Source organism: Protopterus annectens, chromosome 4.part0, assembly GCF_019279795.1.
Source record: "Protopterus annectens isolate FY-2018-M chromosome 4.part0, PAN1.0, whole genome shotgun sequence".
In the NCBI taxonomy this organism is placed as follows: Eukaryota; Metazoa; Chordata; order Ceratodontiformes; family Protopteridae; genus Protopterus; species Protopterus annectens.
In genome coordinates, this window is record NC_056733.1 from 695,155,157 (window position 1) to 695,182,433 (window position 27,277).

The 27,277-nt window shown below is 36.7% G+C and overlaps 1 protein-coding gene across 1 annotated transcript in view; it reads left to right on the forward strand.

Moving 5' to 3' along the window:
- Positions 1 to 1,029: 1,029 nt before the first annotated feature.
- Positions 1,030 to 27,277, forward strand: part of LOC122799533 (P2X purinoceptor 2-like) — a 591,133-nt gene continuing 564,885 nt past the window's right edge. Inside the window, exon 1 of the mRNA XM_044068662.1 lies at positions 1,030 to 1,322. Within this exon, the coding sequence (XP_043924597.1) occupies positions 1,183 to 1,322 (140 nt within the window). The 5' untranslated portion in view covers positions 1,030 to 1,182. The remainder of the gene's footprint in view (positions 1,323 to 27,277) is intronic.

Sequence of the window (27,277 nt, forward strand, 5' to 3'; positions counted from 1 at the left end):
AAAAAAGGAGGTCTAGAAAATTTAATGAGGAATGTGATGAAATATGTTCGGAATGGGTAACACATTCTTGCTTCCAGGTACGTGTTGTCTATAATGAATTACTACATAGATAGTACCACTGATGACTCAGAAATGCAGTCTGGCCTGCTTGCAGCTTAACAATGCAGAGGATGTTAGTTATTCAAAACAGTGGGTGTTAGGTGTCATAAATGGAGTTGGCTATTTTTACTGTTTATAAAGGTATCAAAATCAAGTATGGTTGCACTGAATTTGTTGGCCCAAGTCCCAGGAACAAAGTCTCACAGTGGTGGTCTTTAAACAAGTTCTATTAAAGGAAAGGGAAAGATTTTTTTTCTAAGGTTTTTAAAATTTCTTTAAAGACAGCAATAGCTGTTAAGCACTCTGCATCTTGCTTGAACTGTGAGTTCACCTTTTAGTCCCTAGTTCCATTAACAAGTTGCACCCCTGCCTAACATGTGAAATATTTTGACAAGACCAGGGTTTATGGTAATAATAATAAAAGAAACCTGCTTCCCAGTTGTAATAGTTTCACATTGGCTTTTATATCATAAACTATATTGAACATCATTGATTTTCCATTTCTGCAAATTATGTGATTTCTCTTCAGCAGTTAAGCTAAATATTTTGTTATTAGGTACACTGTCATATAGGCAAATGTGCACACTTTCTTTGCAGCGCATCTCTAAGTCATGCATTGAGGTTGTGGTAATCATCACAAAGGTATATTGCTAATCACTGCATATCAATGATTAGTGGCAGCAAACATACCTTCTGGCTGAACCTGCCAAATGATTGGATTCCCTGACGCCCTTAGATAAAGACTATGTCTGTGAGAGAAACCACAGCATATCAGAGAAAAGGTTAATAGCTAAGGATAAATGTGGTTTAATGTAATTATTTCCTTTCTCAGTTTCAGAGTGAACAAGGTTTCTGCTGTACATTTTCTCCTTCTGGCAGTTTGGCAATACTTGCTTAAAGCAAGCTTACCTTTTGCAGTGGTTTCTGTTCTGCACTTGTGAGTCAAGGAGTTGTCACAGCTGTGGAATATTGAAACAAAAGTGTTTTTCAGAAATATTCAAACATTTACCACCAGCAAAGACCACTGGATTATTTGTTAGACAAAAAGATAAAGGAACACAGAAATACTGGGAATTGGGAACCATGGGATTACAGCAGGTTTGTGAGCAATGTTTCACTGGATTCTGTGACTATGAAACTCCTAAGGTCATTGTGGTTAAAAACCGGAACCTGGGACTCTTTTACAGATGTGTTCAATTGCTTATCATCTCCTACTTCATATGGTATGTTATCAATTTGTTCTTCTTTTTTCCCTTTCTAGGCTGTTGTGTTTTCCTTCCATTGCAGTGCTGTGTTTTTTATTATTTATTTGTTTCTGTGTTCATTTATTTAACAGACATGGTAGAAAAGGTAGTCTCCTAAAAAAAAACAAAACAAAAAGAGGCATACCAGTAGTAGACCGCAAAGGGCAGAATAGAACTGAAAGTGAGCACCTCTGTTGTTGAGGAAAGTAAGACACAGCAAATAGAAGAAATCTGATTTTAGAAGAATGGATAACAGTTATTTGTGTGATTTCCAAGAAAAAGAAGACTGATACACAGTCAGGGCTGCTGAAACTATTATCAGCTCACAGTACCTATTCACTCAATGTTTCCCAAGGTACTAGGTCTTGTTATACTGCCTTCTTTTAACTGTACAAAGAGAGAATGAATGCATTTATGGCATAATAGAAGCCATAGATGTCACTTTGGTTCACGTCCCTTTCTGCCACTCATTTAATGAGGTGATGAAAGGTGATTTTTCCAAGATGTACTCATTATCAGGATTCATCTCTCACTTTGCCATGGATAGTAACCACTCTATGCATATGATTACACTTGCTAGATCTTATTGGCTATGTTTTCATCAAATTAATAAATGGAAACTTAACTTCTTGTTTTGCTTTATCGCCTTATTGTCTTGTTGCCCTGTTTTGTTTTGAGATATGCAGCTTCCTCCTCTGTGCACTACCTTAGTAATGGGTCCTACCCTAACCCTATCGCTGCCCCTTCTCCCAACCCTAACCCTACACGTTGCCTTAAAAAATAAAAAAAACTTCCCGTAACACTACCACTACACAAAACAGACGTGAACACACAAACATACACTACCAACACTACATCTATCCGCTTACCTAACCCTGACCCTAGTCCTAAAATGCACACACTTGCATACGAATGTACAAAACCTGTCCCCTCAGCTATCCCAATCCTTAACCCTAACATTCAAAAACACACAAAAACACTCTCATACCTTCCAAACCCCACTCACCTATCTAGGCAAAACATACTGCTGACATTTTGAATGTTTGGCTATCCATACATAGCATTTGTCGATCAAATGCACATTTGACAAAATGCAGGAGACCCATCTAAACAACACACACACACACACACACACACACACACACACACACACACACACACACACACACACACACCACTACAGTTCATCATTGTTTTTATTCCAAAACTGCATGACGTGTTTTATCCCTTTTTGAGAAACTGTACTGATGCTAACCTGTTTACAGACAGTCTGTAGTACTGCTCAGAGAGACTATATTTCCCTGGGCCTCAAGAGTGAACTATGAGAAGTCTAGTATCAAAAACCTGAGATGACAGACAAACATTTTTAATGGTGTATTTACAGCAATAAGTTACAGTAGGGAATTAGGAAGTACACAGGGTCCCAGCTAGCAAACATATGAAGAGGGATGAGCTAGTTGTATATATACACCTGAGTAAAAGATGAAGGACGTGCCTAAATTGGGGATGCAGAGAGAGGGAGAATCCCTCTTGCAACAAGCACTTTAAGGTGTGACAGCAAGTTTCAGGATTTCCTATTTCATGTTTGAATTGCAGTTTGCTTATTGATGTGTTGGGATTCTCAGGACTGAGTTTCACACATATGGAATTAAAGAAGGGGTGCCAGAGAGAAATATTTAAACACCCTAAAACATTTTTTCTCAGAATTTGTCACACTGAGCCTCCTGCAAGCCACAAAGTGTATGCAACACATATAATAAACCACTACAAGCCTCTCCATATATGACAAAAGATACATATTAGTATACAGAATCAGAATGATCCCACTGCCACATACCTACATGAAGTACACAAAATGTTAGCTTTAGTACAGTATTCTTTTACTATACACCTTTAGGCAGTCATATGTTCTTTGATGATGTTCTTAAGTATTTAGCTAAATCCCACACAAAGTATTGAATAGTTTATATTTTAAGTATTTGGCTTTTCTTCGGCTTTATTGAACCTCCTCTGATATAGACTTGGACTTCCACTGGGATGCTGGTTTTGCCATTTGAAAAATGCAGTCCTAAAGGCAACAGTGTCCTAAGGGGCAACATCTTTCAGAAGAAAAAATGATGCAGAAAAGAATAAGGCATAATTTAGACATGTTTCCACATAGTTCAGGGACTCCTTTTTTTTTTTTTCATTTGTTAATCAGATGAACCCCATTAGATCCAGGAGCACTGCCTGTCTAAATGGGATAGTCACATAGTAGGCAAATGGTGGCTGAAAGTCAGGCCCTGGGCTACAGGATGAAGCACATTAACAGCTTATTGCTTTAATTCTTGAGAAAGTATTTTTGACAGAAAGGGTTATAAGTTTATGAAGTAGCCTTCCTGAGGATGTTATGCACTCAGGAATATATGGTATAAGAGTGGAACAGGTCATGGGAAAAATAAGGAACTTCTCTAAGTAAGAAGGTTCTACAGCATATCCAACAAAAGCACTATAGATATCTGGCTAGCCAAGTAACCCCAATGGTCTTTATCTGTCCATGGAATCTGTGTCTCTGTGTTCTACTTATATGTATAATATACGTATAAAAGTACATATGCCAGTTCTTGTCAGTTTTTTAGAAAGAAATGGTAGGAAAGGAATCCACAGAGTGTAAAGGGAAAGTCAGGGTTACAAACAAGCATTTTAGAGCTACATGTTTATTTTACCCTTGCAGCTTTATAATTTATCTGAAACCGATTGTATTACTTTAAATCCTGTTGCATACAATTAAAAAGTGTTTCCAAATATCTGGTAGCATTTATTAGGAGTACATAAAATATGATATGATATGATCAGCCTTCAGTAACAATTGTATATTAAACAATGTCATATTTTGAGTGGTAAATATGATCTAAAATGCTGCATATAATCAAAATGTGGCAGAAATACTTTAAAAGTGGCGACTGCTAACACTTCTATATGTATTTCATTGTCTCACTTACATAGAGTTAAACATGAGATCACGCTACTTGAGGGGATAGTATTGTAATGATGACTGTGTATGTATATATGAGCAAAATGAATGAGTTTTGACTGTGACAATGCTTGAAATGTTGGTACAATACTGCTGCTTTCAGCTCCTGGTTCTCTGGTTTTAATCCCAGTTTGGCTACTTTCTAGAAAGAGTTTGCATGTCATCCCTGTTTCCATGTGGGGTTCTTTTGGGTGCTTAGTTTCCTCCTACTGGCAATCCTTGAAATTTCACTGGGGCATGTGTGCAGTGCATCATTTGTGTTTGTATGTGTGTGTGTGTGTGCACGCATGTGCACACTTGTCCTGCAAAGGTCCAGTATCTGATTCAGGATTACTTCTCTGCCTTCTGTCCAGTGTTTGCAAGGAAGCACTCTGGCCACCTTGTAGTTTTTGAATAAAACAAAGTGAGTGTCAGAGAATGAATTAATGTTGCTTGGACTGATACAGGTCAAAGTTCTTCCTGAATGGCTTCTTGTAGTGATGTGAATTTACCATATGTCAAGGAATTGCACTTTTCCATGGGTGTGATTATCCCAGAAGGATTACAGTTAGATGGAGGGTGTGGGGGCTCTTCTCCACTATGGGGGGGGGGGGTAGTGTCTTGGTTACTCACTTAAAATATTTTTGTTTGGCTGAGATTTTCTGAATGCTGTGTTTTGGAGTTTGTGTATATTTTACTTAGTGGATTAACTTTTGTTCATATACGGTGCATAGATATTAGTACAGTCTCTAAAAAAAATCTGTTATTCATTATTCAGGTATGAGGGTTGTTAATTCAAAGCATTATGAAATATTAGTTATTGTGACTGGTTAAACAGGTGTAGCTGTTTAGTTATCTAGCGTGTTTGTATTAAACATTGTTATTAACACAGCAGAATAACATTTTAAATAGGCATTCTAGTGGAATTGCTTGTTGGTACTTTAACTGTGATAGCACATACATTTATATAGTCCAAATGGTTGTGTCCCCACCAAAAGAAGTAAGGAATATAAGATGCATTTATTAATGCTAAATATTAACACATTTTACACTGTCTGATTTTGCTTGTACACTTTATTGAATATTTACTAGTACTGAGATCAAATACAACATCTTATTCTCAGATGTGTCCTGCGTTTCAAGTACAAGTACAGACTGAACACAGAAATACATTTATCTAAATCAGTACACACACACACACACACACACACACACATATATATATATATATATATATATATATATATATATATATATATATATATATATTTATGTGTGTATACATATATGTGCCCATGCTGTACTGTGAGGGTGCAGCTGGTGAGGTTATGGTGCCATACTCTGTGTTGTCAGATGTCAGATTTACTTAGAATGGAAGTAGTGCAAAATTCTGTCAAGTTTTAAAATCCTCAATAAAAAAGGGCAGTTACTTTTTATTTGTTTCCTGTTTATGTATTACACTGTCTGGGGAAAGTTCTTGCAAAGGGACAAAAAAATAACTGAGATAATACAGCTTTTTTTAAAAAGCGATATTTTGTAAGTTTTTGGGTCCTGTCTTTCTTCACTGGGTCAGCCAGGGTATCACATTTCCTGTTTTGCAATGCTCAGCTAATAAGTGAAGTTGATCTCAGTGGTTATTATGTTTATTTATTTTTAAACTACAAAAGTTTTTCTAGGTTTATGGTTCCAGAGAAGGGAAAATGCAGCTTTATATCATAGTACACAAGTGAAGGAGTTGTGAATTTTGAGCCTGAATAGCTTTATTATGTTAGTTGTTGTGAAATATAAACAAAAAGTTATATGTGGTTTCCTTTGTATGTTTTTCTTGAAAAAACTTTGAAAAAGGCTTTCAAATGTGATAGGTGAAATGATGTAAGAGCAAGGGGGACCAATTCCTGAAGAAAATGTCATGGCCTCATGAGATTTCATGCAACCTTAACATGGTGTCCATAGAGGAATCTGATTAGGAATGCCAGAGAGAGAGAGAAATCACATTTAATACATGAAGGTGTGGGATCATTCTATTTGGAGGAGGAATATGCTCTGCGGAAAGGAATTGTTGTCTAAGGTGCAGTTGTCTTTTACAATTTTAGGCTTATGCAGCTAAGGCAAAACAGGTGTTCCTACAACTTCATATTAATGCTTTATTTTGCTTCCCACAGGACCTCACCCCAATATGACCTCTATACTTGGCCCATTTGTTCTGGCAGGATGGAAGCCAGGCATTCTTGGGTTCAGTGAGAGCCCTATAGTCCACTTGTTCCTACCCAGGAAACCCAAATGACCCTTCATTCCCAGATGAGACTCTGGTGGTAGGGAGTAGGTCAGCATGCTAGTCCTTTGCGGTGGTCTACCTCTTGTTCTAGAAGAACCCACCTTGAGGAATTAGACCTCCAAATTATGAGTCCCCCTGAGCTTTATGAGTATGAATGTGCTCAGACAATGTATGCTCCATAGGCTTGGACTCCACTGGGTGTAACACCTAGTGCTCCTTCTATCTGTCTCTCATGTGACAAGCAAGAAACACATTTATCCCCCAGGATGGGTGAGCTTAGAGTGGTCACTTACTCCTGTTCCCCACACTCATCTTTTACAGGTACATGAGCTGTTAGTTGTACTCAAATTGTTTATTCCATAGTCAGTTGATATTACTATTTTTAAATATATTTCATTATTACTAAGACAAGTAGAATAACAAATACCCAGCTAAAATGTAATTTAATTGTGTGACAATGGAAGCACTGTGGATGTGGCAAAGGTGATACTTAATATTGGAATGCCATAAACATATATAAAAATAACAAGAGCTCAAATTGGTATAGAATAAAAAAGTGAGTCAGCAATAAATATGATGATTTCTCTTTGCTGAGGTTTACATTGTTCATAGGTTCATAGGTTTTTACTAGGCTAATGACCACTATGGTCTTTGCAAGCCTAACCATGTGACCCAACCCAGTTTTGTCCCAGAGATCCTTGGACACCTGTATGGTGGGGTATGTTAGTAAAGTGGTAGCCAAGGGTTATCTGGGAGGAGGTGTATTAGTTGGGGATTAATTTACTTACTGTCAACCTCTGTCCATCAGAGACATGGGACCCAGACCAGGAGTGAATCTGCGATTTCCCATCCAGTGATCAAGGTTTCTTTCAAATAGGGTTAGGAATGAACTCTGCTTTATGTAGATGGAGGGCTTATTCCATAGTGCGGGGATTCTTTTAGACTCATATGTGTCCCACCAGCAGGTTGTGTTTATGTTGCAGGCAAAGTTCAGGTCCTTAGATCGTTCTGGTGCTGTTTGTTTTGGAGATGTGGAAAAGTCCATCAGAGCTGGATATGAGGATGTCATATGCCAGGCATAGATTACCTCTCAGTAACCTGTAGGAGACTGAGTGCAAAGATAAGAACTTAAGGTGATCTGTGTAGGACAGGGTATTCATACCTTTGATTTTCCTGGTCAGGAACCTTTGAGGATGTTCCAACTGTTGCAAGTGCCAGGTTAGGTACATGCCAAAAGAGGCATTGTACTCAATGATGGGTCTGATAAGAGCTGAGTAGAATAGTACTATTACTTCCTTGAACCTGGATGCCATACCCTTGCTTATGAGTTGGATGACACAGAGTGATTTTCTTACTACCTTGGCTACATGTTGGTCAAAAGCTAGATTACTATCTACATATGTTCCCAGATCCCTAACTATCGGGTCAGCTCTTAGGAGGGTCTATTATTGATGAAGTAATTAGCTTGTGTGGATGATTTCCCAAAGGGCACTATAATGTATTTCTATGCATTGAGTTTTAATCTGTGGCTTTCACACCAGTAATTATTTTGTGTTAGACACTCTTGTAGGATGTTGGTGTCATGGAAGGAATCTATAATAACTCCCAATTTGCAGTAATCTGTGAAGTTGGTGAGCCAGAGGCTTTTGACATTAGCCTTTTCTTCTGAGAAGTAGATGCAAAACAGGAGCGGGCCCAACATGGAACCCTGGGGTATTCTGCTGGTTATTGGTATCTTGGTGGAGGTGGGCTCACCGATCATGACTTCTTGGGTCCTATCTGTGAGCCAGCTGGCAAAACAGCAAGTTATGTAGGGATTTATGTTTAGTTCTGAGAGTTTGAGAACAATACCAGAGTGGGGTATTGTATCAAACACCTTGGCCAGGTCAAGGTAGGCAGAATAGGTTCATAGGTGTGTACTAGGCTAATGGCCCTGGAGCCTATATAAGACAAGTCCAAGAAGATTCCCTGGCATCATGCTCCCCAAAGTTCTCAGTGCCGCTGTTAAACAAGGCCACTGAAATGCTCCCTGGGGTGAACTTCCTATTGCCCATCCACTCCTCAAGATTTCTCTTAAAGGGGGCCAGTGAAGTGCTCTGCTTAACGTGAATGGGAAGTTTGTTCCAGAGCATGGGAAGTCTCTGGGTTAGGAACCTGTCCCTCCAGCATGTTCTGTTTATTATGGTATTGAGGTTTAGGTCCCTGGAGCGTGTGGCATGGAGGGATTGGGATTTCATTAGGTGTAGCATATCTAGCAGTTCTGGGTCAGACATGCCTTTGTAGGTCAAGCAGAGATTACCTGTAAGTAGGCAATAAGAGACAGAGTATAGCTGGAGTTATTTGAGTCTGTCCATATAGGGCATGTGTCTAAGGCCTAAGATCCTCTTAGTGAGGTATTTGTGTGGCCTTTCCAGTTGTTGTAAGTATCTAGTGAGGTACATACCAAATGGGGCATTGCATTCTATCATAGGTCTAATGAGGGACGAGTAGAGAGGGATTATGCACCATTATCCCTTCATACATAGCCATGGCAACCCTCTTGAAGAAGTGTGCTATGTTAGTTAAGCAGTGTGTGTCATTTGTAATGTCCTTGTTGATCATTTCCATGATAATTCCTTCCAGGTCTTTTCATATTAGACTTGTCAGACTGATGGGTCTGTAGTTCCTGGTTCAGTCGATGGTCCACCCTTGTGAAGAGGGATGACTGTTGTGGCCCTCCATTCACCTGGCAGGTAACCTGTTTTTTGGCTGTAGTAGAAGAGTGCAAGTGGTCCTGATAGTTCATGTTTTAGGTTATTTAGGAGGCAACCAGGAATATTGTCAGGGCCCATTAAAGCAATGTTTTTGGCCTTAGCGAGCTCCTCCAGGACTTATTTCCTGTTTATAGTTGTGGGATATGCTAGAAGGGATTTCACAGAGGTAGGTGGGGGCAGTGGGGGTGAAGTTAGAGTTAAATTTATCAGGCAGTAGATTTGCTATGTTACTCTGGTCATTGAAGTTTGTGCCATTTACCACCAGTTCGGAACATTGCTGAGTATTACCTTTAACATTCCTGATATAGCTGAAGAAGGCCTTAGGATTGTCCTTAGCCTGGAAGGCTATCCTGACCTCATGATTGGCCTTGTTGGAATTTATTACACCTTTTAGTTTCTTATTTAGTTGAATCAGAGAGCTCTTGTCTCCTTCATGAGTGTTGGTCTTTCTGATTTTGGCCATGACTTTTTTTCTTTTGTTATATAGCCTATTAAGGTAAGGATTCCACCAGTGTGGTTTGTTTTTGGTGTTACAGCATACTTCTTCTTGTGGGTACAGCAGCCTCAGTGCAGCCATTTGCATGTTTGTATATTTTTTGTGTAAATAGTTCTGCATAGGGTAGCTGTGTTCTCAGGGTTTGGGAGAGCTGTGAATTTTGACAGTTGCTTAATAGGATGTAGTTACTTAGCTTTCAATAGTTTCTGTTGCAGGTTTAGTTTGGTTTTTTGAGCTGATTTTTATTTCTAGGGAGACAGCTTTGTGATCTGACTTCACCAATGAGGACATAATATGGGTGGTGCTGCAATGCTCTCTCGTGTTGGTGAGTAATAGATCCAATATGTTTGATCCTCTGGTTGGAGAATGCTTTATCTGGTCCAGGGTGTTTGTGTTGATAAAGTCCAGGAAATAATGTATCAGTGAGTTAGGGTCAGTGTATATTTCACAGTCTATTGATGAGTAATTAAAGTCTCCCATCAATAGTGTATTTGATTGGATGGTGAGCACCTCTAGTAGGTCTATGTAAGAGATGTGAGCTTCATGGGTCATAGAGGGCAGCCTGTAGCTGGCTCAGACATGCTACGGAACTTTGTATATGGAGACTTGGACATGGATGATCTTCAGGGCATCATCCTGTTTAACTGACTTAGAGTTGAATTTGCTGCTTGGAAATCAAGACACCTCCACCTTTATCCCCTATCTGTGCTGCTGTTGGTCTAAATGTGTGGAAGGCACTATAGCCTTCCACTGCTAGAGTACTTTCTGCAGATCTAAACCAAAGCTCGGTAAGAGAACAGACGTCAACATTCTCCAGAGTGAGGAGAGATTGTAGGGCATGGAGTTTCTTGTTTAGGCTCCTACCATTGAGCAGTAACACCTTAAGGTTGCTTTGAGTTATTTATTTATTTTTTACTGTGTTGGCAGTTTTGCAAATTTGACCTTGCCTAAAAAAGGCTCTAAATGGATGGATAGAGTTTTAGCCAATATCTGAAATCTCAGTGAGGACAGGTGTAGACCATCTTAGGCAAAGCAAAGTGGTCTGTAAACCATGTCTTTCCCCACTGATAGATGTTGGATTCCTTTGACTGATACCAGACACTAAGCCAATTATTAAAATTGATAATTTTCTGTTCACATTGTGGCATCATCCTTGGTGAAGGTAGTATGTTGCAAGTAGTCCAGTGAGATATGTCTCAGGTCATTTACATCCGCATAGACTATCAAAGAATCATATTGGTACCTGTGGTGTAGTGACTTGAATGTGTCCGTGATATTGTGGATAGGCAACTAATCATTGTCATCTTCTTGTTCAGCCTGGTGAGTGAAGTATCTATGTGTTGTGCAATAGAATCTCCTATGACAACAGCACTAAGTAAAGTGCTTGCTTGCTTTTTGGCCTTTCGTCTTGGGGAATCATTGGGTGTAGGCTTATGTGTAGTGTTAGGTGTTGCTTTTGACACGCTTTAGTGATTGCTGAGGTTAGGCATTGCAGTGTGATGGCTTAGGAGGACTTTGAGGTTTAGAAAGGTTTCTTTTAAGTGCTTCAGTGTAAGAAGGTCTATGTCTGTGGTGTGTGGTATGTGTGAAGGATGTAGTGTGTGTGTGTGTGTGTGTGTGTGTGTGTGTGTGTGTGTGTGTTCTTGACAACCTTGTTTGTAAGCAAGATTTTTACCTTCAAGAAAGTTATGTATGTACATCTTTGGCATACTGTGTTAGTTTCTTTAAGGATTTAATGATATCTGAGTACATGAGACAATTGCTGCATTGTCTCAGGCAGGATGCCTATATCTACCAAAGTAGCACAGAGGCATTAGGAAATTGCAAATCCACATTGTCAGGACCTGTGTTAATGTTTAGCTATTATGGTTTAGGCTCTTGGTTTTACAGGCTTACCCGAGTGGTGTCTAGGATGAAGGCTAGAAGTTAGATAGTGCTATGTTATTTCATATTTTCAACATTATTGTATAGAGAGTGTTCTGATCAGGATAGATAGTTCCAGATAATCCAGGCCCAGCCAATGACCTACCTTCTGATCTTCCTATCACCAATCCCGCTATCACATTTAGCCCTAATAAACTCCCCAACTCACTCCTGATAGCACATCTCAATATCCAAAGTGTCAATAGTAAAGTTCCTCATCTCCATTCTCTCTTACACATATACTCTTTTGACATTTTATGCCCCACAGAGACTTGGTTAAAGCCACAAACTCAAGATAATGAAATGATCCCACCAGGATATAATATATTGAGACATGATCGTAAAAACAAAAAAGGAGGGGGAGTAGCAATTCTTTTCAAGGATGGGCTACAAGTTACCACCTTACCCTATAACCCACCTAAAGATAGTAATGCAGAAATCCTCATTTCAAAGATTCAGCTAAATTCTAGTAAATCCATAACTATCATATGTATCTATCTACCTCCTGGAAATAACATGAACTCCTTGAAGGATATTCTTAGCTGGGTCTCAGCAACATTCCCACAAGAAACTATAATCCTTGGTGATGTCAGTATTGACTGGAAATATATCAATACTGAGCATCCCACTTCACACATTAACCTTCATGGCTTCTCTCAGACCATCACCTCCCCAACCAGAATTAACAAACCAAAACAAAAAGAGAGCACCTTAGATTGGATACTCATTAATAATCATCACTAAGCTTATAGAGTAGGTATTTTCCCTAATGATATAAGTGACCACTGCTTGACCTATATAATCAGGCAAAGAATAGATATCTCTCACCCAACAGCATACAGGACTATACGTTCCAACAAACAATTTAACCAAACTCTATTCCAAAGCGAATGTAATGCCTGTGATTGGACTAATCTAAAAACTCTCCCATTAGAAGAGGCTGTCCAATACTTTAACTCTAAATTCTTAACTATCCTAGACCAGCATGCACCCAAACGTATAATAAGAATCGGCAAAACTAGCCCCATGGCTCTCCAAAGATACCAGGCAAAAAATCCTACTCTGAAATAAAGCCTGGACTAATTGGCAAACTACTAAAAGCACATCTGACCAACAAACATTTAGACAATTAAGAAATGCAGCTAAAAAATCTATACTTTTAGACAAAAATACTTTTACTGTAAAATACAGAAAACACACCAAAATAACCCTCAGTGATTCTGAGCAAGTATTAATAAACTCCTTTACCCAGGACACTCCAGTACACCAACCCCTATAGGAGCTAATTATGACACTCCCTTCTAGACTGCAAATAACTTTAACTCCTTCTTCACAGAAACCATCCAATCTCTAGCCAGTCGGCTACCCCCTGACACTTCCAGCCTACAAACTCCTATGACTAGCATACTTCCTACCTTCCTACTACAACCCATCTCTACTAATTTCATTTTCAAACTCCTAGCTAAACTTAAGCCTTGTACTCCTTACGCTGACCAGATTCCTGCTGAATATCTGCAAAAAGCAGCTAAAGCAGTAGCTTATCCTATTGCCATCCTTATAAATAGAACCATTAAGGAAGGATCCATCCCTGCCATCTGGAAAATCTCACACATCCTCCCCCTACACAAAGGTGGTAACTCCAATGACTATTCAAACTATCGGCCCATAGCCCTTCTATCCCCCCCTAGTAAAAATAATGGAAAAATGCATTCATCATCAACCAATAGGCCATCTCACTCAACACAACATACTAGCCAAATGCCAACATGGCTTTAGGCCATATCATAGAATCATTACTGCCCTCTTATCCTTTACTGACACCATTAATAGATACCACAATAACAATGAACTCTCTTCAGCTCTATTCATTGATCTTTCAAAGGCTTTTGATATAGTAAACCACTCATTGCTTATTTATCTTCTCAAATCACTTTCCCCTAGATTCTCCATCTGTAAAATGGTTCACTTCCTACCTGAGCAACAGGCAACAGGCAGTGCTCTGGGAGAATAAACTATCATCTCACCTGCCAGTCACACTGGGTGTACCCCAGGGCTCCATTCTAGGTCCTCTCTTATTTTCAATTTTCATTAATGATCTCTAATTAGCTATTCCCAATGCAACTTGTATACAATATGCAGATGATTCAACATTAATCTGTACAGTAATCCCAAACCCAGAAGGTATTTAACATAGTTGAGACATGGTTTTTGAAGCGGTGCCTCCTTTTGAATCCCAAAAAAACAAAACTCCTGCTCTTTACTCCTACTCGCAAGTCAATATCAATAGACTTCTCAGTCATCTCTAATAATGGCACCCTCATATCACCAGACTCTACTACCAAACTCCTAGGGATTACAATAGACAACAACCTTAACTTTGATACCCATATTAACAACATTATAAAATCAATTGACAGAAAAATGGGCTCCCTGTGTAAAATTAAACCCTTCTTAATACCAACAGCAAGAACTACCATTGCCCATTCCCATCTAATCTCTACTCTTCTCTATGCCTGACCAATATATGCCAACCTTTCCAAAAGTAATCTTCTCAAACTAGCTACCTCCTATAACAGCATAGCCAGATTTGCCACTGGTAAACCTTTCAGAACCCATCACTGTCATAATCTCAAACAGCTAGGGTGGCTTGAACTACAAAATCATCTGCAAATCAACCAACTTACTACTGCCCATAAGATCCTTTACCAACCTAACAACACTCCAATACTCCTAGACCTCATAACCCTTTATAGAAATCTTAACACCTTGCGTTCATCAAATAAACTCCTAATTATCATCAATAAGGCTAACAACATGGCAGGAGACTCTCTGTTCTCAAATACAGTTGGGACAAAGTGGAGCCTTCTACCTAGTGAACTTACTTCCCTTCCTTCCATATCACTCTTTATATAAAAAATTAAAATCTTCCTGAAAACACACTGGCTTTGCCCTTGTAGTAACCCTGACTAAACAACCATTACTGCTACTAGTATCTTTACTAACTCTACTCGCTCTTCTAATTACTGTCCTTTAGTGCAACATGAAAGCATATATGCAGAAATATGAAGCTGTATTACCTACCAGTGTATGTAAATAATTAGCTCTAAATATTGTAAATAGTTTTATGAAATGTGTAGAAATATTTCATCTATGCCTTTTTTTGTAACATTATTGATCTTGTTTGTTCGTGTCTGTCTTGGAGCTTATCTCCCTGGGCCTCCACTGAAAATGGACATATATCCAGTTAGACTAGCCCAGTCAACAAATGTAAAATAAATAAATAAAATAAAATAAATAAAATAGTTTTCCAGAAAATAGAAAGAAAAATAAATGCTGGCAGAAGCACAGGACTACTTGGATTGTCATGTGTGTGTGTGTGTGTGTGTGTGTGTGTGTGCTCATTTTTTTTTTATTTGTTAAATAAGCAGCAGATATGGCATATTTAGCCCACTGCTAACACATATCCTAAGGTCTGCCTCACTTAATTCTCACATTAATGTTCCGAACAATCCCAGGAAAGTTTTCCCAGTCATCCTCATACTTATTCTTTCATGTTGCATCTGAGTCATTTCTCCTCATCATCACCAGTGGTCTTTTGTTGTAACACATTTCTTATTCTTTTCTTGAAACATCCCACCGTCACTTAGCTAATTCACACAAGGTACTTGGAAACCCTGCTCATGTTATCAGCCTCCATTTCTTTGGTCAAGGAGAGTTTATATGCATACAAAAATACACATGTTAAAACAAAAATGTGTTTTTCTGTACTTGTCTACAGACATTGCAAACACTTGTGTATTTGTAATATATTTTCCGCATATATTGTGTGTGCTGCATTTGTGTGTATGTGTGTGTGTGTGTTTCAAACATGTGTTTATATATATATAATAAATATATATAACAACAGAAGAAAAACTGAAGAAAAATTAGAAAAATGGCTCTCAAAGGACAACACTGGGTACATGTCTTTTTAATGAAGCTCACCTTCTCACCTTATCAAAGTTCAACTTACCTACAACAGCAAATCTCAAAACAGAACAAAAAAAAAAAACTAGAGCAAATTTTTTTGCAGGGGTGGTTTTAGAACTAATGATTCTTCCAGATTCTGGTGCATATGTCTTGCCATTGACTGAGGTAATTGTGAATAGTGAGAATGATTTTAAAGTATATAATTTTTCCTCTGTGGCTGATGATCAAACCTGTTGTGATGTTGTGTTTGCAAGAGGTTTAACTTTTGTCCAAAACAAAAAGATGAATTTACCTAATGTTCTGACAGATCTTAAATTATTTGGAGAAGGTTGAATTTTAAATTATTACTTCATGAGGTCGAAGTGGCAGCTAATCCCCTAGGCATTGCAAGTACCTATAATCCCCTACTTCATGCTACAATTGAATTATTTGAGAAATTGTGTGAACTAGATTTATGATATATGAATATACAGGATAACAACATGAGAAATAATATGTCTTTTTTTGAAACAGAGGAACTGAAAAGGTTAAGTGCTAATAATTCCATTAGGATAATGAAGCCCGATAAAGGGGCAGACTTGTAGTTATGAGTAAAAGTGTTTATGAAGGAAAAATGAGGGAAATTCTCTCTACAGAGACACATGAGCATAGTTCAATAAATCAGTTAAATGGGGCTTAAAGGACCATAAAAGGGGCACTTCGTGATTTATTTATAGAAAGGAGCATTTCTATTTCTGAATTGAATTATATGGATGTACCCTTTCCCAGAATGCCAGCGAGTTTTGGTCTCCCTAAATTGCATAAAAATGTGTTTCAACCATCCATGCATCCAATTGTAGATGCGAGGGTTCAATAATGTACCCAATAGCCAAACTTATTGATTTTAAACTGAAAGACTTAGTAATGAGGGAACCACAGTATGTAGAGATTCATGGGATTTTTTAAATAAAATCGATAAGACTACCTTCCAGAAATATTTTGTATTCATCACAATTGACATTAAAGAATTGTACTCTATCTCACATGATGTGGGTGTAAGTTGGTTTTGTGATTTTCTTATTTATAAAGAAAGGCATCCCACAATTACAAGTAAATGTGTTGGTACAATTGTTGGAAATAGTTTTATTTAATAATTTTATTTTATTTGAGAAAGAATTGTATGTGCAGAAAAGAGGGGTGGCTATGGGTTCCCACTGAGGTGGTATATATGCAAATATTGTTATGCTCTATTGGGAGAGAAAATGTTTACTGAATTCAAAGTATTTTAAGTTTTGTCACCTCTACACACATTTTCTGGATGATATGTTCCTTTTATGGGACAGTCCAGTGGATGAGATTTTGAGTTTTTTTCAACTATATTAATGAGACCACATCTTTTTTGAACTTCACCCATTCTGTGGGGGTGGATGAAATTTCATTTTTAGATGTACAGCTTTTTAAAGATAGAGTAAACGAGATTTGTATCCAAAATTTTTAGAAAGGAGACATACTCAAATACTTTGGCCCAATTTTCTAGTGCCCACCCTTTTAAACAAAAACTAGCAGTTATAAAGGGACAATTTGTAAGGGCAGCTAGGATGGTATCTACAATGGAGATATTTCTAGATGAATGTGCTAATTTGAAAAGTATGTTTTTAAGATGAGTTTATCCTATTTATGTAATAAATTAAGTGATGCTGGAGGTGTTGAATAAAAGGGAGAGGGGACATTTTGGTCCTTTCATTAGAAAGACTATGTTGAATAATGTGATAAGATCTGAGGAGTGTTTAACACATACACTATGTGTTAGTAGTATGTTGTTTGAGATGGAAGGGAGGGATGTAGGAGATAGTGAACCCTAAAACCATGGCAATGTGTTTACTACCTCATTTATCACTACATTTTGTTGTAAATATTAAGCATATTTGTGATATACTTATGGGAAACTGTCAAGTTTTGAAAATGGAAAAGGAATAAGTCTGAGAGACTGGATAGTGAGACAAGTAAAAGAAAGCCCAAGTGGGTGTATGAAAAAAATGTGTATTGTGTCCACAGTGCCCATATAAACTTGAAACTGATGTAGTTATAGTGAATGGGCATGAACTGAAGTTAGATGGGAAATATTCTTGTATGACAGAAAGAGTAGTATACTGTGCTCTGTGTTGCCAATGTCCATATTTTTATGTTGGAAAGACAGACAGGAAAATTAAAGCACGTATATATGAACATCTAACAGAAATTAAACTGAAAAAAGAGACAAATGCCCTGACTAAGCATTGTATGAGCGATGATACACATAGTTTCATGTTTTTTGTTCTGGAATCTGTAGTTTTATATGAAAGGAAAGGACCATGGACCTTATTATTAGAAAAATGTGAACTTATATGGCAATTACATTTGAATGCTATGTGTTGGCTAGGGCTAAATGAACAGGTGTCGATTAGTAGCATGTTAAAGATGAAAACAATGCAAAGGTAGAAGGAATTACATACACTGAAGATTCTGTAGTGCAGCGGTAATTCCATCTGGCTAATATGCAAAAAATCCTGAGTTTGATTCCCAGTTTTTACATTTACTAATCTTACTGAATTTCATACATTGAATTATATACATAGTTCTATGGAATGATTTATATAAATATATATATATATTTTTGAAAGGCTGACAAATGATAGTGGAAATCCATTTACAGTGTGGGACTGGGAGATTCCCCTTTCCTGCACTGTGAGAATATTTAAGTAGCAGGGGGTGTGGGGTGCAGGAGGGCTATTTCAGGATGTCGGTCTTTCAGAATGTCGATCATATGGTGTCGGCCATGTGAAAGTCAGCATTCTGAACAGTCGACATTCTGAAGTAGACCCACGCACACACACACACACACACAGATATATATATATATATATATATATATATATATATATATATATATTATATATGTATATATATATATATATATATATATATATATATATATGGGTCCTAGTCACATTGTCAAAACACGGTTCATTGAAATCGTGTTTCTGGGGACACAATTTAGCAAAAGTGCATTTTATCGAAAATGCACTTTTGCTAAAGAGAGATTGGAAAATTAAAGAAAGCATGCAGTTTGCAGGCACTGTTAGTTGCAAATTAACGTATAGTGTTGATTTACAACTAACAAAACTATCGCTGACATCATGGTACAGTGGGGATAAGGGAATATTCCCTTTTCCCCACTATAGTGCGATCTCAGAGTGAGAATAATAAAGTATGGGGGTTGCAGGGGGGCTTGCCCCCCTGCATAACACTGTTTGATGTGATTTGTTTTATTTATTTTTTTTCAGTGATTTTCTTTAGCGAAAGTGCATTTTTGATAAAATGCACTTTCGTTAAAGTGTGTCTGCGGAAATACGGTTCGATGAACCATGTTTTTGATTAAACGACAGAGACCCATATATATATATATATATATATATATATATATATATATATATATATATGTGTGTGTGTGTGTGTGTGTGTGTATATATTTATATAAATATATCTATCTGTATCTATATATATATATATATATATATATATAGATAGATATATTTATATATTTATATGTATATTTAAGATTTTTTATGCGTGTTTATAAGTTGTAGGGTGGAATATTTGTTAATAGTTTTTTAACAATGAAACTGGAGGTGTGGGTTTGGAATGATGTCGAGGGGGTGTTTTAGTACAAAAGAAACATTGATTTGTTAAATTTTTATCTGATGAAGTTTCCATTGGGGAATGAAAGCACTTGTCTGTGTGAAAATAAACTTTGAATTGTTCTGTTTCATCTTCTTTTTAATCTTGAGGATTTTTACAGAAGATTAATATTACTTGTCTTATTTTGGATTGTGCTACTGCTTGCTTTACTCATCTGTGAACCTATGAAACAAGGCAGGATTTAAATGAGGTATGTAATGGTTGATTAACAATGACTGGGTAGATTATAAGTGCTGTATGATGTTTGAAACTACAATTGTGTCTATATAGTTTGTGATGTACAATGTTTCCAACTAAAATGATGTCAACATGGTTTGTTTTCATTGATATAAATGTATGATTGCCCATGTCATATGTGATAATTTAATAAAGATGCCCCATGTTCATTAGCTTGATTATGAATGAGGTGAGGAATAAGGGTAGTTTAGCATGGACAGGGAGACAACTGGATTTAATAATACTAATAAAGTGATGCTCATTGTGTTTGTTTGAGGATATATTTATTATGAGCTATTTGGATAACATTATGCATCAGTGTGAGGCTGGCTAGCAGTACTTTTAGGGGGCCTAGAAAGTCAAGGTTACAGTCACCGAGTATAATCAGTTTTGTGGTATCTGGGGAATGAAAGAGCAGAGTCAGGAAGGATTCTAGTATAATGAGGGAGACAGGGAGGTAAGATGGAAACAGTGGACAGAAAATTTTGGAGCAATTAGACATAGCTGTTTCCATTAATGCCCAGTGTGGTAATTATCCTTAGTCGTATTATTCTATGCTATTAAGATTGAGCAGATTATGTTGCTGCTTTTTTCTAGGGTCATGATTCTACTATCTTGTCTGTTTACAGGACAGTTGTCATTAAAAACAGTGTATTTTTGGGGAAAATTAATGAGTGCTATTTTACCCAAGACCCTACTTCTGTAGGATTATTTTGATGAAACATAATTCCATTTGGGGTAATTTGCTGTTGTGCACTGCAGATTTTGGAGTCCGTAAATAGGACAGATTTTAAATATTGCTCTTATAAACTTAGAACATTGTTAGAACAACATATTTTGTGTTAGCATTCATTACAAAAGGATATGGTCTGAAACTTAAATGTCTTTCAGTATTTATTGACTTCAGTCAATGATTTGCCAGAAAACAACAAATTTTATGAGGAACAGACCAAAAATATGAAGCAAAAATCTGGGAATTCAAAGCAAATCTGGACAGTTAAGAGGTCTGTTTGGTCAACTACTTTAAATATGAAGGAACTGGGGTTAAGGTGAATAGTATCTGCTTGTAAAAGTAGTAGTAATGTTATTAGTTGCAAAAAGTTTATGGTGCCTAAATCTAGGGTTTGGATGGGGATGGGTGAGTGAGAAAAGATATAGAGGTAGATGTGAGGAATTTATTGTGGAAGCTGTATCTGGCCATTATGTAGGCTGCTTACCATATTGGAATATTGGAGTTGTGAAGCTGAGGATAGTAAAGGTCAACCATATTATTGACTGCATTATGGACTCCTAGATGAGCAAAATTGTATTAGTTAAGTAAATGTCTAATAAAACTCTTCTGTGTTGAGACACTAACTTTACCACTGTATGAGATGACCTGTCTATGGATAGCAAAGTTTGTAGTGATGCTAACTTCTCAGAGGCTGGATGGATGAATGAGTGTAGGGATCATAACCATCCTGCACAAATTATTTTCCTTCTTTAATATGTGTTACATGGTCCAGTACCTCTTTATATTGTATTAATGATTTTGGTATAAATAATATGACTTTAGTTGTGGTAGATGTTGATGTAGTATTATGTATATGTAAGATTTTTTATGCATGTTTATAAGTTGTAGGGTGGAATATTTGTTAATAGTTTTTTAACAATGAAACTGGAGGTGTGGGTTTGGAATGATGTCGAGGGGGTGTTTTAGTACAAAAGAAACATTGATTTGTTAAATTTTTATCTGATGAAGTTTCCATTGGGGAATGAAAGCACTTGTCTGTGTGAAAATAAACTTTGACTTGTTCTGTTTCATCTTCTTTTTAATCTTGAGGATTTTTACAGAAGATTAATATTACTTGTCTTATTTTGGATTGTGCTACTGCTTGCTTTACTCATCTGTGAACCTATGAAACAAGGCAGGATTTAAATGAGGTATGTAATGGTTGACTAACAATGACTGGGTAGATTATAAGTGCTGTATGATGTTTGAAACTACAATTGTGTCTATATAGTTTGTGATGTACAATGTTTCCAACTAAAATGATGTCAACATGGTTTGTTTTCATTGATATAAATGTATGATTGCTCATGTCATATGTGATAATTTAATAAAGATGCCCCATGTTCATTAGCTTGATTATGAATGAGGTGAGGAATAAGGGTAGTTTAGCATGGACAGGGAGACAACTGGATTTAATAATACTAATAAAGTGATGCTCATTGTGTGGGTTAAGGTGGATAAATTGCAGGATTTTGCTCTCTGCCATTTTCAGGCTATGAAGGTTTTCATGCTGTTTGAACAAAAATTGGCAGATTATACTGTAGCCTAGTAGAAGTACATTTATACCTGGGCTCCTTGTATAGAAGCTATGACATTTTGTAGGCTTCAATAAATTGGGAAAACATTTTTGTTATTTGGTTCTTCAATTTGTGGGAGGAATGAAAGGGTTGGGCCAAGGACTATACCTAGATGTGTCAATAGTTTAACTATTGAAAGTGGGTATCTTGAAGGTTACATATTTTGAGTGTGGGCAGATAAGCAAATCTTTTGCTTGTGCCAAACAACATAACCATTGATTTATTAATGTTTAAAGTTAGTTTGCTTGACAGTAACCAATTCCAAAGTCTTTTGAAAGTGTCCTGTAATGCCTCAGTTAGCCCTGGTGAAATGTACTTGCTCTAGTGTTGATCACATCATCAGCATACAATAATGAGTTTAGACTGTAGAATTTCCAGTGTAGGTGATTAATAAAGATGACAAAAGTAATAGACTCAGTACTGAGCCTTGGGAGATGCCTGAGTTTTTAACCCTGTTAAATTTAGTTTGAGCTGATGGAAAGATTGCTGTTGTGGAGGAAGTTAGACAATCACGGGCCTACTTTATCTGAAAATATGCTGGTTTTGAGTTCATTCATAGGCTCTTCTGAGATCTCAAAATGACCCCAGTGAGTTTCTTATTCTTCATATAGGCATAGATTTTGTTTGTGAGTAAAATCCTGGCAGGTGAGATGCTGTATTTGGGTTTAAACCTGTGATGTCAATATTCAAAGTGGGTTGATAGTCATCAGTTGTGTTAAGGGAGTGGATGTTAGGTTCAGGAATAGTGTTTTCATATTTGAACAGTGCAGGTATTGTTTTCATGGAAAGAGTCAGTTTGAGGTATGTGCTAGTGGGGAGGCGATAATGTGTGTCCCATTTTAGTATTAAAGGGTGGATGGTGTAGACAGTGCTGTTGTAATGATTTGGCATTGTTTTAAGTAAATCCCTAACCTGCTTATCAGTTACTTGTGCAAAGAAAGAACAGAGGGTAGTTTAGAGAGGTGTGTAATGGGTTAATTTGTGAAAATTTGTTTGATGGATGGTAGGGGTTGCGTTGATGCTTTGAGGATTGGAACAATTGTATAGTATCTCTTTATGAATTTCAGGAGTATAGATTTTTTCTCCCTAGAGTTTTGGAATATTTTGTTACTGGAAATACTTTTTATTGTTTGTAGAATTTCTTTGGTTTGGTAATATTTGATTGTACTGATCTGCAGTAGTTTGATTTGCTAGTGTTAAGGTTTATTCTGACAGACTGCTGTAGTGTCCAGCATAAGTTTGGTTTATGAAGGTCAGAGGAATATATCTCCATTGCTTCCAGGCCTTATACAATGATTTAATTTGCTGTGCTAGATCTAGACTTAACAGTGGAACTTTTGTGGCTCATAGACATCTGGTTATTAATGTATAAAGTTTGTTCTGAGTGGGGAAATTGGTATTGAAGAATATTTTCTGTGCAGTCTCATGGCTCATGGCTGGTAGTTGTATTTAGGTATTCTAGTCTACGTAATTGATTTCAGTGAGTAGGGTATACCTGGAGGTCTCAAATGTTTTGGTGGACATAATGTAGTTTGTATTTTGTGGGGGACAGTTTAAGGTGCTAAAGGCCATGAGGAGAGTACAGGGTTATGATCACTGAGGGAATTTGGATCTATGTGGAGTGAGTTCTTTTTTTTATATCAGTATTATATCTGTTAAAAGTGTTTGTTTGAGGATATATTTATTATGAGCTATTTGGATAACATTATGCATCAGTGTGAGCCTGGCTAGCAGTACTTTTAGGGGGCCTAGAAAGTCAAGGTTACAGTCACCGAGTATAATCAGTTTTGTGGTATCTGGGGAATGAAAGAGCAGAGTGAGGAAGGATTATAGTATAATGAGAGAGACAGGGAGGTAAGATGGAAACAGTGGACAGAAAATTTTGGAGCAATTAGACATAGCTGTTTCCATTAATGCCCAGTGTGGTAATTATCCTTAGTCATATTATTCTATGCTATTAAGATTGAGCAGATTATGTTGCTGCTTTTTTCTAGGGTCATGATTCTACTATATTGTCTGTTTACAGGACAGTTGTCATTAAAAACAGTGTATTTTTGGGGAAAATTAATGAGTGTTATTTTACCCAAGATTCACTTAACCCTACTTCTGTAGGATTATTTTGATGAAACGATAATTCCATTTGGGGTAATTTGCTGTTTGCACTGCAGATGTCTCAGGTTGCACACCTGTCAACTTCTGAGCACAATAAATTTGGAACAATGGTAAAATAATGGGTGGACAAAGTCCCGTAAATAGGGACAGATTTTAAATATTGCTCTTATAAACTTAGAACATTGTTAGAACAACATATTTTGTGTTAGCATTCATTACAAAAGGATATGGTCTGAAATGTCAATGAATGTCTTTCAGTATTTATTGACTTCAGTCAATGATTTACCAGAAAACAACAAATTTTATGAGGAACAGACCAAAAATATGAAGCAAAAATCTGGGAATTCAAAGAAAATCTGGACAGTTAAGAGGTCTGTTTGGTCAACTACTTTAAATATGAAGGAACTGGGGTTAAGGTGAATAGTATCTGCTTGTAAAAGTAGTAGTAATGTTATTAGTGGCAAAAAGTTTATGGTGCCTAAATCTAGGGTTTGGATGGGGATGGGTGAGTGAGAAAAGATATAGAGGCAGATGTGAGGAATTTATTGTGGAAGCTGTATCTGGCCATTATGTAGGCTGCTTACCATATTGGAATATTGGAGTTGTGAAGCTGAGGATAGTAAAGGTCAACCATATTATTGACTGCATTATGGACTCCTAGATGAGCAAAATTGTATTAGTTAAGTAAATGTCTAATAAAACTCTTCTGTGTTGAGACACTAACTTTACCACTGTATGAGATGACCTGTCTATGGATAGCAAAGTTTGTAGTGATGCTAACTTCTCAGAGGCTGGATGGATGAATGAGTGTAGGGGATCATAACCATCCTGCACAAAATTATTTTCCTTCTTTTAATATGTGTTACATGGTCCAGTACCTCTTTTTATTGTATTAATGATTTTGGTATAAATAATATGACTTTAGTTGTGGTAGATGTTGATGTAGTATTATGAACCCTAAGTGCAATTAAAAAATAACCAACTCATGTACCTTCCTCTCCTTCTCTATCCCTCCCTTTCTCTCTCTCTCTCTCACACACACACACACACACACACACACACACACACATATATATATATATATATATATATGTGTGTGTGTATCTGAAGAGAGAGGTAAGTGGAGTGACTATTATTTGTTTTCTGACATTGTTTTTTAGCGTGGTGACAAAATCTATTAAAAATCATTTTCGTAGATGCAGATATGCTACAGACATGGTGTTTACAATAGAAATGCATCTCTTTTAGCTTTTAAGTTAATTAACTTTGAGTATAATGAATACTGCTGCTGTAACTACAAATATGGTAAGTGCTGTTTGCTGGAAGTTACGATATTTAGATGAGTTCTCAGGACTTCAGGTGTTGGATATATAGTTTTATGAAGGTCTGGTTTTAAGAATATCTATACGTGTGTGTGTGTGTGTGTGTGTGTGTGTGTGTGTGTGTGTGTGTGTGTGTGTGTGCGCGCGTGCGTGTATAACCTTTTTTATAAGTAAATATTTGGTTTACCATCTTCAAAGGGGATTAAAAAAGTTTGATTATATTACTACAGATTCATGGCACTTTTTATCCCAATTAAATGAAGTGAAAATTGATTCTTCCACTATATTCCTTACTATTGATGTATGTAATTTGTATTCAGTGATTCCCAATGACATAGGACTAGAATGGATGGAGAGACAGTTAGTTAAAACTAAATTATTTGAACAGGATCAAATTAATGTATACACAGCGCTAATGGATATTGTTTTAAACAACAATTTCATATTTTTTGAAGGTAGTTACTACAAACAGATTACTGGAGTAGCAATGGGGGCAGCCTGTGCCCCAGTTTATGCTAACTATGTAATGTCTTTCTGGGAACAGGAATATGTATTTCAGAGTGAATATAATCAACATATTCAAAAATACATGTGGTTCCTGGATGATATTTTTATTATATGGGATGGTAACATTGAAAAGCTTGAGTTATTTCTGGAGTTTATTAACAATACAGTTAGTTTTTTAAAATTTACTTTCGAATAAAGTAGTACTGAAATAAGTTACTTAGATGTTCACCTAGTGGTAAATAACAGTAAGAGGAGTCTTTCCTCTAGTATTTATAGGAAAACTACTTTTTCGAATTCCTATTTAAATTATCAAAGCTGGCACCCTAGCCACCAGAAAAGGGCTATAGTTAAAGGCCAGATGGTTAGGGCTGCCAGAATGGTCAACAATTATCAGGAATTCAAAAAGGAATTAGAATTTATCACAGGGATGCTCATCAAATGAGGATATCCAGAAGTTTTGGTGCATGCCATCAAAGATGAAATTACATCTAAAAGAAATGAAGGAATTTATCAACCCATTTTAAAATATAATATGGAAGATGGGAAACCGTTAGTAATGCAAAAACAGGAAAGAATGATATAGGAGAATGTTTGTATTTTATTACCACATATAATTGTGATACGGAATTTATTGTTAAAACAATACGTAGGAATTGGGAACTACTGAAATTGGACACTAATGTACATAGCAAATTAAAGGTTCCCCCCAAAAATGTATATAGAAAAGATAGATCATTTAAAAATCTTTTAGAGGGTAGTAATCAATTTCCAATTTCTAATTCATGCAGGCCAGTGGGAAATTTTAAGTATGGCAGGTGCAATGAATGTAAATATATTTTTTGTACAGGAAATAAGATTAAATTAAACAAGGAAATTTTATATATTAAAGGGCACTTTAATTGTTATAGCAGGAATATAGTATATTTAGCTAGATGTAATCAGTGTCCTGCATTTTATATAGGAAAAACTTGTTGTACCCTAAGGGAAAGGGTCGGTGAACATATGTTGGATATAAGGCATATGAAAAATACAAATGCACTGGCAAGACATATTAAACAACATCCAGAACATGAATTTCAATTTTGTGTCATTCAGCAAGTTATAAAGTATAACCAAGGGCGCATACTGGATGTTCATTTGGATATATGCGAGATGAAGTGTAGGTTAGATGCCACGACTTTCCCAGGCATTAACGACAATATTAGTATAGCCCCTTAATTAAAATTAAGGTATATATTAGGTTAATTCTTAACTAGGTAATTTTTGCATCAACCCACATTAATATGTTTTTAGAATTAGGATT